The sequence below is a fragment of the Chelon labrosus genome, assembly GCF_963514085.1.
Source record: "Chelon labrosus genome assembly, chromosome: 2".
Classification (NCBI taxonomy): domain Eukaryota; kingdom Metazoa; phylum Chordata; class Actinopteri; order Mugiliformes; family Mugilidae; genus Chelon; species Chelon labrosus.
The window spans coordinates 15,441,838-15,458,497 of NC_140338.1; the positions used below are offsets into that span (position 1 = coordinate 15,441,838).

A 16,660-nucleotide genomic window follows, 5' to 3' on the forward strand; every position below is an offset into this window, starting at 1 on the left:
TCTCTGCTGGGAACGCTACTACCTGCAAATGATTGATTATAATGAACCAGAAGTTTTAACCAAAACAAGTTCGCCTGGAGAAGAAGACATCTGCTCGCTGCGGCTTTACGTTGCAAACCAGCAAGGTTTTGGTTTTGATAAGTGGAAGGTCAGTTTCAGGGGGAGAGGCCTGTTAATGCTTTACCAACCGGCAGAAGGAGAGCGACAAAGGAGGCCACGGCCCATTCAAAGGCCACAGTCCGGCCCCTCTCGCATGCCAAGCATTCCAATGTGCTGTGTAAAGGTTGGGCCGGCAGAGAGCATCAAGAGGTCCTTTCTCGTGAGAGACACCTTAAACACACACAGACAAAGCTCAAACCGCCTCGTCTCATGCACCCCCGACCTGTCATCCACCGATTTCAATGGCTTTATGTGTGTGTCTATTAGCGTGCTGAGAAAACGTGACCGAAATGGTGAGATATTATCGAAGTCCCGCCGCACCTGTCGTGTCCTCAGATAAGGCTTTTTAAGCAGCAGAAAACCGGTTTGTGCAGCAGTCCTGTTTGAGAACCAAGGAACCAATCGTCCTGTAGTGACCCGGTGCATTTTGAGAGTGGCGCTTCGCACCTCGGCTGAAATGCAGCAAATGTCCACACTGACGCACACTTGTGAGGCCGGTGTCGTCATGATTCCTGTTTGGATCTGAATAGCAACCGGTTCAAGCGGGCAACCAATATTTTATGTTTGAAACTAACCGGATTTAGCTCAAAATGGCTGGAGCTGCGTCTGTACATACAGGCTGAACCGGTTCACTGTTGATTTAAAAGCTTTAACGGATTATTCATCTTACAGTAGATGAGATGATGATTGGCTTTTATGTACATACGGTTGAGGTAATTACCATCCAAAATGCCTCATGTGTGTTGTCGCATCGATTTCTTTTTCACCTTGTCCATAACTCTACAACACTCTGTCAAATTGTGATGGATTTTTACCAGACTTCTCCTGCCTGTCACATCTAAAACCCCCACCCCCCCACGTGCTAGGTCACTCAGTAATTACAGGTGTAAGCCGGGAGTGTGTGAAAGGCTGTCAGAGCTCAGTGCTCCGTCACTTGTGAATGGAGCCCGTCCCGTGACCCCTCATTGTGTCATTGTGTCCCCCTTGTTTCTAGGATCCCTCCTGAGGTCCTAGAAGAATAGCAAATGTTGACTATCTTTTTAAACCGACCAAACTGGTATGCAACGGATATCAAAGAACATTTTTGTTGGAGAAAATTGTTTGGCATTTTCAGAAGCTCAATGGAGAAATGTGTTTGTGTTTGTTTTCTTTGTTCAAATTAACCCAACAAATAGTGTCTAGTGTTTATCTTGTACGGCCAAACAAAAAAAATCCATTTTGTTGCTTGGAAAAAAAAAAGAAATGTGGCGGCATGTTCACCCTCACCAAGTAATTTTTAAACCAAAGCTGCCATCTTGAGGCTTGAAGTCTTGACTAGCTGTAATAAGAGCTATCAGAAGTGCATAGTGTGTTGTGAGCTGTGCCGGTGCGATCGGCCGTTACCTGCCGCCCTGAAATGCAAATATTGGCTTTGTAAATAATGGGCAGGTGCGGCGGTCGCGGATCCGTTCACAGGCCGCCTGGTAGCGTTTAACAGCGGTCTGCTTTCAGTCGTGTGTTGTTTTGAGTTTGGACGTTGGTGGTCTCGAATGAAGCAAAAAATCCAGTGACCTCACCAGACGATTTACACCTCATTATAAAAATACCATTTTGAAGAAATGTGTTAACAGCTGCACATGCTGCTGCGATGCAATCACAGTTTCATCAATACTGAGACGGGCGTTGTTGAAGGTTAAACTGATCTGTTCTAGCTCTTGGGTTTTGATTGTTGTTTAACTGTTGCAGCTGCGAAATTTCCACACGGCATTTAACGAATTTAACAAAGTTGGCCAAAACAAGCAATTCAGAGAAGTCAGTGGAAAACTGTAATATGATTTTTTAAAAAACTATTTTCTGATAAAAGTGTAGATTCATTGAAAATATATCCTGCAGATTAGTTGAAGCTCCAGTGATCTATAAACTGAATTTAAAAGTAGAATATTTCTCTCAGTAATGCAGTGTAGAAGTGCCATACTGCATATTTGACGCAGGGCCTTGTAGAGGTGAGGATACCTCTTATGTGTATAGTGGGGGGTGGGTTGAGGGGGGAGTGGTTCGTGTGTTTTTGCAACAAGTGGAGTGATGTAAAAGACATGACAAGTGCGTACCCCTATCCGGCCTGTGTGCGCCTCCTCCTCCTCCTCTATTACGCGTATGTCCCCCCCGGTGCCGCGCTCTCGGAGGATGCGCTGCGCACCGTGTTGAATGTTGGACTGCACCATTCCTGCCGTCTCCACCGGGGAGGCTGTAATCCGATCCTGTTCGGAAAGGAGCCGTCGTGCAGCTCTGCGAAGAGGAAGAGGGCACTGCTCTGCGCTCTGACGCTCTCCCCCTGCACTCCTCCCCTTTTCCTGCCGGAGTGTCACCCTCTTTCTCCCTCATCTGTTCACTCCCTGCTCTGCGAGGCTGGTCGGCGGCGCACAAGCCTCCCGGATCGTCGCATCGCATTGTTCACCCATCGACCTATCCCCTTTTTCTGAAGTCGACGTGATACGGCGGAGATTTTCCCCTCCTTTTTTTTTTTTTCTCTTTTCCTTTCCTCTAATGCCTCTACCGGGGGAATCTGCTGCATGCACGCCAGTCCGGTGACGTGCCCGAGCATGTTCACATCAGAGACGGCGTCGGATTTACCTGAGAGTACACTGCCCTCGCACCGTCAGAGCGATCTCCCCGCCGCGCGCACACATTTGGACTTCGCCGATTGCCACTGAAGAGGAAAAAGAGGAAAACACACCGGATTACCAGGATGGGGTTCTACGGCACTTTAAAGATGATTTTCTACAAAGTGAGTAGGATCTCTGCTCGTATTCAACCGCCGCGTCTCTCCCCCCCCCCTCTCATCAGCACAGCTCTCGTCTCTTATTATTTAATGTTTGACTCGCTCCGTCGCCCACATTTTTCTTCAGACGCGCCTCTCTCGGCAGATTGTGCGGCCACTGCGGAGGATGAACAGCAGTGTAGCAGACCTCCAGAGACGCCTCTTTAATTGCCTGGGCCTTAATGTTATGTTAGCGCTGCGTTAAATGTTGTGATACCACGGCGCGCCTTGGCATCCGTCCCTTCCTCGTAACTTCAGCTGCGTTAATGAAGATTATCACGGTTTTGGCTTTGGTGCTTTGACACCCATTCGCTTCTGCAGTGCTCCACGGGAACGTGTCCACATCTGTGCCTCATACGCTTGTGAATTCCCCCGTCCGTGGCTGATATAAGACCCCATTTTGCCCCAGTATTGATTGCATGCGCTCTGCACCTGTACCTCAGCTGTGGGTCCTCCCTTTCACAGAGATGCCTCGGCTACAACATACAGCGTATTCCACATATGCACTGCTGGTGTCACCTCCATCTTCATTGCATTGCAGTGCGTGCGGACTTTACCTGTCAAAACATGACAGCGTTCGCCCCCACCCCACCCCCTGCAAATCCTCCCCACTTTGCAGGGTTATGAGGAGGATTCTTCATTATGCAGCAGCAGCAGCAGCAGCAGCAGCAGCAGCGGCGGTTGTCTTGCACTGACCAAAACTAACTATGCTTGAGATGCATGTGATCGGTCCGCCGCTGCCTTGCTTGAGTAGCCTATTCCCTGACACTGTGCACTCCGCCTCAGGCTCCAACCACAGATAATGGGTCACTGTGTCAGACTGCGTGAGGTAGAATATCCTCAAGGATGTTGGGTGTATTATGCTGGATGGCAGCCATAAAACGACGCTCCCTTTACTGGAAGTGCAGAGCGCGACATAGAAAATACAAAAAAAAAGGGATGTGAAAGGGACTCCGTCAGCCAGGGAGTGTATTGTAAACAAATGTGTTAATGCAATTCAAAATCAGACTCTGAATATCCCTTGCGGCGCAGGATTTTACAGAGTTAGATCTAATAATGTTTGCTCATTTGTGTTCTCCATCCATTTTGTGCATGTAGTCACTTTAAGGTCAGGATTTTGAAGTCATCCTACAGGGCTCGTTTATTTGCAAAGACAAATTCAATTCAGCCACTTTTCTGGTTTAACGACCTTAAAAATCCTCCCAACTTTCCATTTTTGAGATTGTTTTCTGATTGGCGTGGGGAATGTCTTTCGCGACTGCTCTTAAACACTGTTTGGAAAACCGAGAAAAGGTTTCTCAAGTGACGGATGCTGCAGGATGTCGTCTGGCTTGAAAGGAATGCACGCGTTATGTAAGAGCGATTGCTTGTCTTTAAAATATCATTAACTCCCTGCGTATCCATCTGTCGTGCTTTTGGCCGGAGAGTGAAGGAGACGAAGGAGGGGACTGACTGATTGGTAGTGATTTACCAACACGCTGCGTTCTCTGGTTACCTTTTCCCAGGCTCAAACACAAGGAGAGGCTGCTTGCATGCTTCTTCTTTTTTTTTTTTCCTTCGTGCTCACATTTAGTTTGAGGTTTTCTTACACAGGCGAACACACTCAAAGCCAGCCGCCACAGCCCCCCGCCTCCCCCTCCACCCGCCTCCCTTTTTTCTCTCTCACACTCAGAAACACACACACACACAAAACACACACACACCCACCCACTGCATGCACACACACCCACTGCATGCATACGCACACCCAGGCTCTCCTTGGCTACTGAACTGCCATTGCAGTGAGATCACCGCTTCAAGAAAAAAGGCGGCTGGGTTTAAGAGCCACTTCTTAAAAACCTGTGAATACCTTATAAACCCCCCGCTTTATAACATCCAGCACGTAGACAAATCTAACATGAGCTTTAAGACCTGGATGGCTTTTCAAACGTTTGGAATAGATCTATTGTGTTTTTGCCAAATATACTGCTGCCTTTTTTATTTTCCAGCCTTTCCCTAGTTTTTTATTTTATTTTATTTTATTTTATTTAATGGTCTCCCCTTTTGCCTATCAGCAGCTCCACACATGAGCTGAGTTGCGAGGAAAAGATCTCCTAACCTGTAGCACATATTGGTGTGCAAATCATGCACACATGCTCGTAGACGCTCAAGCTTCGGCCGACTGTCGGTAGTTTCGTCGCACCGCATCTGTAATCCTTGTTTAATACAGAGGCAGGAATCCCATATTGATTACTAATTCATGGGTGTCTCTCGGGTTGTAGACAAAACTTTTTTTATTTTTTTTCTCCCCACATTCCTTTTCTTGGTTCATCACTCCCATTCTCAACGCTCAATTGTGCCCCTCAGGCTGAAGACAAAGTGTACAAACACACATACACACATACACGTATACACACACACACACACACACACACCCAACAAATTATAGTGATAAACAGAAAGAAGAAAAAAACACATCTTGAGGAGAGGCATGCAATCATGCCACTGTCGATCCAGACAGTATGGAGTCAAATGTCCGCTGCTGTTTTCCTGCGTAGCGCTCAAGCTACAATAACAAACCAAAAAAATGCATCAAAAAGAGCATTGTTTGCCTCAGAGGAGAGGCTAAATTTAATTTTGGTTTCTGGTTTCCACAAACCAATATCAGATTATACAATGGCAGAAGGACAGAAGGAACAGTTTTGTCTTTCCCAGGACAGGTTGGGTCTTGCGGGACGACAGGCTGCGCTGTAGCTGCAGACAAACTGTCGCTAAATACTTTTGACCCCAAGCCACGAGCGCTGTCATCTTGTGAAAGACGTGCCACGTGTGAGGAATAAAGCACGCGCGTGAAAGCTGCGAATACCAGATGGTTAATGTGTTATGATAAGCGAGTACGATTCTTAAAGTATAAATGCCACACATTCCCTACCTATTTGTAGCTTCACGGTTTCCAATGAGAGGGTGCATTTTTAGATGTCTATCTTTTGGACATTTGGCCAAACATAGCAGGGAAATATGAAGGGCAATTCATTAGGTACCCCAGTGAAAGCAAATGCATTCTACTATAACAGTTCTACACTAAATTTTGGCTCCATGAAGGTTGTGGTATTAATATGTTTCTATTAATTTGGCAACCCCGTTTTAGTCAGTGGTCTAGACTAAATAATAGAAACACTCTAGTGTTTAATTCAACCCAGTTTAACAACACCACAAACTACATCCTCCAGCAATCATACAGTTGAATCACCACCTTTCTGTCTCAACATAAACTGAACACTAAAACAGTCACAAAGGAGGATTTGGTGCATTCAGTTTTAGATTGGTGTACCTAATGATTTGTCGAGTGTGCAAATCTGAAGATCTGAAGGAGCTTTCACCTAAACAGACACATACTTAATTAATGAATGAACAAGCTCAGGCTGTCACGTTGTGTATCTTATTTCGGGCCAAACACTAAAAATCAGTGTTCGGGTAGCTTGTTTATTCATGAGGGACTGGCGATGAGATGGTGATCACTTGCATGTGTGTTGAGAAGCCTTGCCAGGGAGAGAGAGAGAGAGAGAGAGAGTGAGAGTGTGTGTGGCAGGCATGGGATGAAGAAAATTGGCTTGCCCGGGCCTTTACACTGGCGCCTTTGTTTGCGCAGTAGGGTAGGTGGTAACGGGGATTGGCTGGTGCGCGCACATGCAGGTGACAGAGAATAATAAAGAACTGACTCGCTTTGTTTTTCTGTCTAAAGCGTCGGAATGAATCAGGCTTCACTCTGAAAGAATGCGCCCTACACCCTCCGCGAAAATGTTGTTTTTACTTTGTGTGCGCGAACACGTCGTACCCTTGAAGTTTGGAGGTGTTTGTTTACCTATGAATATTGCCGGGTGTTTGGTTGCCCGGAGATCACCGCTCACTTGTCATGTTCTCTCAACATGGGACACAATCAAAATTGGGCACAGCGTCGTAAAACAAACACCGCTCGGCATTCCTCAGCCTCGTAACGTTAGGCTGCTTCATCTACAGCAGCTCGTTTGGTCTCTCCTTTTTTTTGGAGCATGATATTAAACTGAGCATTAAAGTTTAATTTCCTATTTGCATAAAGCTGTTGTGAGTCTTTGGCGTCTGTATTTAATATGCAGAATTTCAGACATAATGTTAACAAAGTCTGTAACTTGCGGAAGCAATTTTCTGTTTTTAGAAATCTCCCTGACCTGTGTCCTTTTTTTAAATTTGATTTTCAAGCGCAGGACTCTTACTTAAACGTAGAGTGGCTTAGACTCGCCTTCAAAGAGAAATAAATTGATGGGTTATGCAAAAATGTGCTTATTTTTTGTGTGTGTGTTTTTAATACAAAGCCCCTCCCCCTAATGTTTTTATATTTTCTCTATTTCCTTTCTCAGATGAAGAGAAAGTTGGACCATGGCCCCGAGGTCCGATCTTTCCCTTCAGGAAAAAAGCCCTGCAAAGGCCCAGAGTATCCGAGGTAAGAAAACCTATACTATATATATATATATGTTTTTATATATATATATATATATATATATATATATATATGTATACATACGCTTCATGCATAAGGCATCCCAGCTGCCTAACGAAGATGCTCCTGCTTCCAGTTTTCCAGGGGGTCACAAGGATTTTCACAGACATTATATCCTATAGAGCCATATCTCATTATTTTTTTATGCTCTACACATAATAATTGCGCCTACATTGAAAAACAATAAAAAATGCAGAGACGCATGAACAAAGACGCTATACGTGTCTTTAAACAGAAGGATGATTCCAGTGTATCTGCAGCATCCAGCCAGCGGTCCCAGATGTTTCCCTCACCCTGAATATTTAATGCAGGTGTTCACATGTAGCTGCATTAAAATTCAAACTGAACACAGCCACTTAGCTGTAAATGTTGCTATGTAACTGGCTCCATCTCAGCTTCCTCTCCCATTAAAAATGAATCAATAATGAAATCGACCCCCAGCTTCCCGTTTTGCCGTCAGCGAGCAGAATCCGAGGCGTTGAGGATGCCCACTGGATAGCTTCTCCTGCTGCCCTTACATTACACGGGCACATGGGCGCTCTTTGAAGTCCTGCACTGCCCTTTTTTTTTTTTTTTTTTACATCCAGGCCCAACAGGAGATTCGGCCGCCGAACAGAAATCTGTGGGACTCTGGACACTTTTGAAGTTAGGGTTAGAGTCAGAAATACACACTCGCTTTGCCATTTTATTAGGTATACGCGTTTAAACAAATGCAGTTCTGCAGCAGATTCCATCTTCGTGAAGGTTTTATCGATCAGTTTTTGTTGAAAGTGTTTTAAAGAGGTGTGGTAATGACATTCTGGAGGCTGTAGTTTTGTGGTGCTGTTGAATTGCATCGCATTATACAGAGAGGTTTGTGTTATTGAGCCAGCGCTCATTGATATAAATGAGGTGGATTAAAATGAAAGCCAATAGTTTGTAATACTTTCAAGGAAATGTTTGCAGAGTTTTTCTGACTTTGACGAACTGCATATGGCTCTAGTTTTCTCTGAAACTAGACAAGGGCATAAAATGTATTTATCAACATATTTAGCATTTTATTTCGATTTTTTCCAGATATTACCCTTTAAAATGTTTGTTATATGAGAACATTACGCTTACTGTGGGGCTCTTAGACAATAAATTGCTTCTTAATAGTGTCAATACAAGAGATTTATCCCTTAATTATGACAATAAATGTTTTAATTTGCTCTTAATTTGTCCATAATCAGAAAGAAGTGAGTTAGTTAAGGAAAGTGCAGTGGAAAACGCAAATGGTATTCCAGCTTTGCAGCAAAATGGAAACAAGGTCTTGGCTGCCAAACCAAATAAAGGATAGGAAACAATTCTTTCAATTTAAATTTGTCTTTTGTGTCATATTTGTTTGTAGAATTATATATCTGAAACGTTTTGTTCTTAATACGTTGTGAAAGAATCCCCACTCTGATGTCTGCGGCGGCCTATTTGCCTCTGAAGGCCTCGGCTCAGCATCAATCTTTAAGCTATTATTCCTTTAAATTGCAGCCCGACAGGAATTGTCCCATGTCCATCCACACCCACCACGTTTGGTCATATCAGAACGGCCAACAGCCAGGGGCAACAGAGACGACGAATCACCTCAATCCAGCCACCCACGGGTCTCCAAGAATGGCTCCGAACATTTCAGGTGAGCACTCTGCAGTTTTGCAGTTTTCCCTCTTTCTTTCTTCTCCCTCCCTCCCCGGGCGACGCCGAAGCCTCGGGAAAAGCTCATCAGAAAGCATATGTTGTGCCCAATCAATGTTCACTTAGTCTCAGAGATAATTGCTGCCTTGTTGTTGTGGCCCACCACATTACCATAGGCACTGTAGCGTGGAATTGGGATTAGCCGTACCTGTTCAGACTAAAAAGCAGAGTTATGAGATCAGACGAATCTATTGTCTATATTAAAAGCTGTCAACTCTGATCCTCTGTAGTACAGACACTACTACTACACTATGCATATCAATGATGATTCAAGTTGGCATGAAGTTTATTCATTTTTATACTTTTAGCCACCAGTGATAACTGTCAATAACATGAGATTACAAAAGGTAATCATATAGTTTACCCCATGTTAATATTAATATTCCTCTATTATCACTGCATGAACTGATGTAGAGTAATAGAGCCATTTCTTTCCCGTTAGACTTACACGCTAATGACTTGAGACCTCAAGGAAATAAGATGTCATTTAAATATATTAGCCTTGATGGCGTCCCCTGAATTTCCATATAATGGGTTGCCATGGATTTCATTACCTAAGAGAGTTCAAACTTATTATCTTTGAATAGCTGAGTGAACCTGTGACACCTCTGTGTTTATTTTGCGTTTATGTGCCTCACTCCTGACGGCTGACCTGTCGGCTGTCTGCCGTCTTTAATCTCGCAGCGCAGGCCACAGGCAGCCAAACTTCAAACATACTTTCTTTACATTCCTTCTCCCGTCGTAGCCTGCTAGCCGGAAAGAGAGAAACACAACCACGAAGCAGCACGCTCGGGCTTGAAAGAAGGCAAGATTTGGTTGGAGGACTGAGGAAATGAATCTCATTTTGCTGATTTCTATAACCAGATTGATGCCACTCTCTACGTTAGTGCCTCTACATTAAATGTGAAGACGGCAGCCAATTAGCTTAAGTTGGTACGAAGTGTGGAAACTGTGAAAACCTGTAACCGCTCTGTGTTCACAGGTAACGAAATCCACCTACAAACACTTCAGGCCCGCCAATTAACATATCTATTAGTTTAGCAGAGGGGTAAAATCAGCAAGCTTGTCAATGTTAATTGTTACATAAATTAGTTAAACAAAAATGGCATTATGGTGAGTGTAAAAGATGAAATAATTGCCTCCTTACAGTCTTTGTAGCTCACAGTAATCCTAATTATCCTAATCTGTGTTTTGGTTGCAGTCTTCTTTTAAGGCTGAGGAGTTCAGTCTTTATGAAACTAAGCGCTTTCTGTTTTCTTTTCTTTCTTTTTTTTTTTTGCTTCCTGCACGTTCTTCAGTGTTTCCCCCGAATGTCTTGAGCTGAGAGATTTTGTCAGCAGCCCATCATAATGATTAGCTGATCAAAAGAGTACCACTTGTGCGTCAGTGTGCCAGCCCGGGTCCTCTGCGTGTCTGAGTGGTAGCGCCGCGATCCCAGATGTTAACTCTCGGTTTGTGTCGCTGCCATTCTCACATTTAAATGACTAAACGAAGCAAAAGTAGGTCTGGCACGTTGAGGGGGGAAATAGTTTATCTCCAGGAATACATGGAGAACCTCATACATTTACTGCAGTGGTTACAGTCTCACAGGACTCAGCAAACCCTAATGAACTTTTATTTGAATATTCTACATCTGAGCTTTTAGCTGTTCTCTCCTGGAAAACATTCACAGCTGTTTAAAGCTGTGCTCTATAAAATAAGATAATAAAAACATTTCATAGTTTCCGTACATAGTTTTCTAGACGCGTCTCACCTCTGATTGGTAATGGTAAACCTGTGGCGTTCAGGATTCAGTTTGAGCCAAAGTACACATAACAATGTGGCAAAAAATTGAGACAACACCAACGTAGCTGGTGCTCAGTCCTCTCTCTGTTGGGGATTGGGTACCCGAACACCCCCCCCCCCCTCCCGGTTACATTCAGAACCAGCACCTCTGGCTAAAGCTTTTAGCCGCCAAATTACAGGTGGTTTGCGCGTGCCAGGTTTTTCCACCCGGCACCGCGGCCTGTAATTATTGTTAGAGTTCAGTGCCCCGTAGAGGAAAAACAACCGCGGCTGCCGGGTCGAACACACAGTTTATCAGCTGCTATTAAACAACCGAATGCTCGAGCACAAGAAATAAGGTTCCTAATAAACGTTTGGATGGAGTCTGGTTACAGACGTTCACGTTTTCCACTGATGTGTTGGCTGCTGGAAGTACGCAGGTGCCTGAAGCTACTCTGTGCTGCTGTGGAAGGCACGTAGGGAACATTAAGAGTGCACACGGCAGGATGTTTCCAAAGCACTCCGGTCACAGTTTCAGACTTGTGGGGAGGAAAAAAAACTGGGACAGCCATCCTCTAACACCCAAGTGCTTTGCATTCAATTCACTGTACAGTCCAGATGTGGACGTTTAATGAGTGTTACGCTGATGGTGTTCAACTAGTGAATTAGATAGAGTAGAGAGAATACAGTGGGAGGGAGCACAATAAAAGCAAGAAGAGTACACAAATATAAAAATTAAACTGTGCCTGTAAAGCTATTCCCTTCAGCTGATCTATAACTTGCCCCTTTTGGAGAGAATTGTTCCGGCTGCTTCACTCCTGAATTAAAAAACATCTTCAGTGCATCAGTTTTATAAAAAGCCAAATGCAGTCCACACAAATGCACAATTTTTTCCTCAAGGTCTACCTTGAGGAAAAAAAAAATACGGTGGTGAACTGTAAACTGTGATTTAAAATAATAATATTTAGCAGAGGTCTAGAGGTGTTTTCTTGATTGACAGCCAGTGCAGCTCAGTATTTTCTACTAAATGAGCTCCTTCCCTTTTGTCCGTTGTTCCAAGCCGCCACTTTGAAGCAATCATGTTTCGTAAACCATCATCAGACTGATTTTTTTCCTCTCTCTCTCGCTCTCTCTCTCTGTGCTGTGTGTACTCCAGAGCTGGACTGGCCCAGAGAAGCTGCTGGCGCTGGATGAGCTGATTGACAGCTGTGAGCCCACGCAAGTCAAGCATATGATGCAGGTGATTGAGCCGCAGTTTCAGCGAGACTTCATCTCCCTGCTGCCCAAAGAGGTGAGTTCTATCCCAGCCCTAATCCCCCCAACTTCCCTCTGATCCCTCTTCCCCCTGATCTGAACTCCCCATGTTCATTTGTCAATGAACACATCTGACGGAGAGGCGAGGCGTCCTCTCGGCCTTAATCCCGTCACGGTCTTCCCTCACAGGCCGCCGCGGTTTGTGTCTTGTTTTTGTTCTACATCATAACTGACAACACAAACAATCTGAAGTGCCACACTCATAATGAGATCACATAAGAGATTCCTGCAAAACAGCCTCAATCCACTTTATCTCGCGCAGCAGATCAGATACTTTACACCTCGTCTGGCAGGTGTTGGGATGAGGGCGGTGGTGGTGCAGAGAGTGAGGCAATAAGATGCAAGATTTCAAGGTGTCAGCACCGCTTGCTCCAAAACCAGATATACAAACAGCTTCATGTGTGTTCGCAGTGGGACATGAGCCCTCTCCTTTCATTCTGTTTGCTCTATGCTGCTCCCTCTTTTTTTCTACATTTCTTGTTTGCTTTGACATCTTTTGATAATCCCGTCTCTCCTTTCAGTCAGAGCTGCTGGAGATACACTGGGTTGGGTTGTCGAGTAATTTCAACAGGACAGTCCCCGCGGTTGCGCCGTAGATACAGTAGTTGGAATTGGAAACACTGAACAGTCTCTGCAGAAGGCTGCGTATCGGGTTTTAAAAGCAATCACTGGCTTGGATCCTTTTTTAAAACATCTGAAATATCCTCAGTTCTGGTAATGACTGCTGGCCTCGGCAGGACTTTAGGTGATTGAGGCACGTCAAGGATGGATGTGATGGGGTTTTTCTTCTGTTTCTGGAGCGAGTGGCTTCAGAGGAATCTTAAATTAAACTGCAACCCAGCAGATTGATAAAAGCTACAAAATATTATCAGAAAGTATTGAACCTCCTGATATTACAGATGTTAAAATGACCAAAGCTTTGGTTTTCATGCAGATACAGTGATGGTCACAAGCCAGTTTCACAAAAAGACAAAGCCATAGCCAGACTTGAAACAGAGAGATTCAGCTCCTGCACACAACTATATTGAGCTAAAGTTTTCATTCATCAGGACATTTCACTGGAGAAAATACAGCAAAGCACGACACAATAAATGAAGTGGAGGAGCATTAAAGATCGGCCCAAGATAGCTCTCCCTCTGAAAACTCTTTCCCCTCTAATTACCTCCAGCCACACCACAAATTATGAGACATCTTATTCCCTCGTCTTTTTCTTTTTTCGCTGTGTGTTGCCACTGCCCGTTAGGTGTGTGACTCGTGCAGTTGTGGACTTGTTATAACTGGCATTAGTCCAGATATGCACCAATTGCTTTTAGATCATTTATCAATCCTTTTTTTTTTTTTCAAGTATGCCTTAACATTTTCTGGGTCATTTGACTCCATCGAGACATTCATGACGCCACTCCTTGGATGTGTCATTGTGCGTTTTGGATCAGCATCGCCTCAGATTATTGGAGTACAATGAAAGAACTTGCACAACGGGTCAAACTACATACCGTCAAGCAGATTCCTAATCCTTTTTTACAATGATGCGGAACAATGACTGGACCTGATGCTCGATCCACCGCATTGTTTTATAGACATTGTGCGTTTCGTGCTTTGTTTGAGCGAATGAGGTGACTGTGTTTCATTCCGTCCCTCGGGAGTCCAGATTTGTGCTCATTAAACCGGGTTTTGTGTCCTCATTCAACGGCTTTGCACAAACAAACTCCAGCCCTGTCAGGATTACCTGCTGCGTGAAGCTTTTATTCTATATTTCTGTATGGGCGACAGAACTGTTGATTTAATTCAATAGTGCCATCTTCACTTGACAGTTTGATTCATGCTGTTAATGTCTTGCATACAGTTTGTGCAGAAAGTGTTTTCTTAGCTGTTCCCTTTTGTCACTGTAGCTTAGTTAACTTAAACCTTTTCCATCATCAGGTGTTTGCACTGTTGTATAAGCCAGCTATGGAACATAATGGCTGCCTTTTTGTGTTTCCTTTACCATTCACACCTCTCACATTCCTCGTCCGTCTCTCTCAACAGCTGGCTTTGTATGTGCTGTCATTCCTGGAACCGAAGGACCTCCTCCAAGCGGCGCAGACGTGTCGCTACTGGCGCATCCTGGCAGAAGACAACCTGCTGTGGAGGGAGAAATGCAGGGAAGAGGGTGAGTCTTGCGTCTTTGCAACAGATGCAGGCAGAGAGGCACGGAGCAGCGGCCCAGCAGGAGCAGTCTGGTGCTACTGCAAATAAATTTACCCCTGTTTAAAAACTTCTTTTATAGGAAAAAAAAAAAAAAACAAGAGCTTATTAGTCAGCTTCCTGTCTCTGTCCAAACAGGTATCGATGAGCCTTTGCCCCTGAAGAAGAGGAAAATTGTCAAGCCTGGCTTCACTCACAGTCCCTGGAAGAGTGCCTACATCAGGCAGCACAGAATAGACACTAACTGGAGGAGAGGAGACCTCAAATCACCCAAGGTAGCTCTTCTTTCAAACTGAAATTCCCCTCAGGTTTGCTGATCTTATAGATCTGATATCAAATGGCTTTGAGTCACAGAAAGAAGGTTCAATAAAGGTCTGAAGTGTGGAGTTGATGGAAACTTAGAGATGGGTCAGGTCTGTGCTCTGCGGTATTCGTGTGGAATAATAATTGACTTTGAGCACAACGTGATCCTGCTCTCCTTCAGCCTAAACCCTGCCTTCGTCTTTTATCTGTTCAGAAGTTTCCCATAAAGTAAAACCAGCGTGAAAAAGCCGATCCATTCGCTGGTTGTGAGGCGGCCAGCGGGTTGTTTAGGCCACCACCGGCATAAGTTTGGTTCCTGTGCTCTTCGGTCTACTGTATATAGGCAGTGGGTCCTGTCATCTGCTGAGCTTGCACTTCTGTGACCCAGTAGCAGAGACTGCACAGACACACACCATCATGCAGCGCTGCTTAAAGAGCCGTGTACACCTGCAGCTCTACAAGACCTTTTCCCCATATCTGTTTTTTGTTTTTTTTACTTGTATGAAGCACCGCGTCACCGTTCTTGTTGTTTGTCCTCGTCATTGCACGTCCCTCCTCTGTGTTCTTCTCACTGATCTCCCTTCGTTTGGTCGATGTGAAGGTGCTGAAAGGCCACGATGACCACGTGATCACCTGCCTCCAGTTCTGTGGCAACCGCATCGTCAGCGGCTCTGACGACAACACGCTGAAAGTCTGGTCGGCCATCACAGGAAAGGTAGGGGTTTGACTTCTCCTTTAATTATCGTCCTTCCTTTTTCTACTGACTTCTGCAGTTGGACCGTTTTGTAACTCTCAAACATTAGACTTTAAGATCTGAAATTGAAGGAAACGGTTGTTGAATAGTGATTAACTGCTATAAAGACTTCCTGTCATCACATGTAGCATATTATACATTTAGCTATACTTAAAGCTGTACAGCTCCCTCTAATGTGGTCGTCATTAGCAACATTTCCTCTACCACACCAAATCTTCCTGCACTCCACTCTGTATCAGTCTATCCTCTCTTCTTACATTTATCCATTTTGCTGACTTGTTACACAGCACATGTCCGCATGCAGTGTTAGTATTCATCACTGAAGCTGGTGCAGCCACACAAGCCTTGTGCTGCAGCTTTACGCTGTGTGTTAAAAAGAAAAGCAGTGGTTAGGGCTGTGGCATTGGAGAGGGATTCACAGGTTGCTGTAAATCACGGCGCTTTCATGCTTCTGTGCTGGACTACGTGTTCAAAAGAGCTTAATACTTAAAAAAAAATAAAATCCTCTGTTCACCGTTATTGCATATCTCTCCTTCTGCTCCGTTCCTTTAACTTTTACCCAAATAAATTGGATAACGTCGGGCTGTGAATTCCACTTCACAATATAAAAACACTCAAAGAAAAGCTCTCAGAATTCGATATTCTGCATGATCGCACTGCAGCAGGTTTCTATTTCTTCCGGACACAATAGAGCAGACAGTTTGCTTTCATTTGCTGCAAAGACTCGGCCTAACCCATAAAGTAAAACTGGCCTCCAGCCAACGGGTGATTACACGCGTATCAGTCACAGCATTTGCTGATCTGAACAGATTTCTCCAAGGTCATCCGATAGGCATGGAGCGCGGTTTGGCTCTCCTTCACCCCAAACACTAATATCAGGATGACAGGTTGTTGAGTTACAGCCGCAGTGGCTCCATATGGGTGGTGGAAGTCTGCGATGAGTCACATCACCAGCAGGCTCCACTGCTTTTTTTATTTTTTTTTCTGAAGCCACCCTGCCTTCAGACAGACGTCACAGACTCTCACTATATCGCGTGTGTGTTTCCTACAATTCTAATCTGCCTCAGGGCTGTTTGTTTACATTAGAAGAAGAGATGAGAATAAATCCGTTTTATGTCTGGGTGCTGCATTCAGAGCACACATCCCCTCTGTGGATTTCATCTCCTTT

General features: G+C 44.5%; 1 protein-coding gene across 2 annotated transcripts in view; it reads left to right on the forward strand.

Moving 5' to 3' along the window:
• The window catches only part of fbxw7 (F-box and WD repeat domain containing 7), a 109,648-nt gene that overhangs the window by 79,921 nt on the left and 13,067 nt on the right, over nucleotides 1-16,660 (forward strand). For both annotated transcript variants that reach the window (XM_084567380.1, XM_084567381.1), the window contains 6 exons: nucleotides 7,330-7,412; nucleotides 8,973-9,114; nucleotides 12,094-12,228; nucleotides 14,277-14,400; nucleotides 14,574-14,710; nucleotides 15,340-15,453. In XM_084567380.1, the coding sequence (XP_084423506.1) occupies nucleotides 7,330-7,412; nucleotides 8,973-9,114; nucleotides 12,094-12,228; nucleotides 14,277-14,400; nucleotides 14,574-14,710; nucleotides 15,340-15,453 (735 nt within the window). The remainder of the gene's footprint in view (nucleotides 1-7,329; nucleotides 7,413-8,972; nucleotides 9,115-12,093; nucleotides 12,229-14,276; nucleotides 14,401-14,573; nucleotides 14,711-15,339; nucleotides 15,454-16,660) is intronic.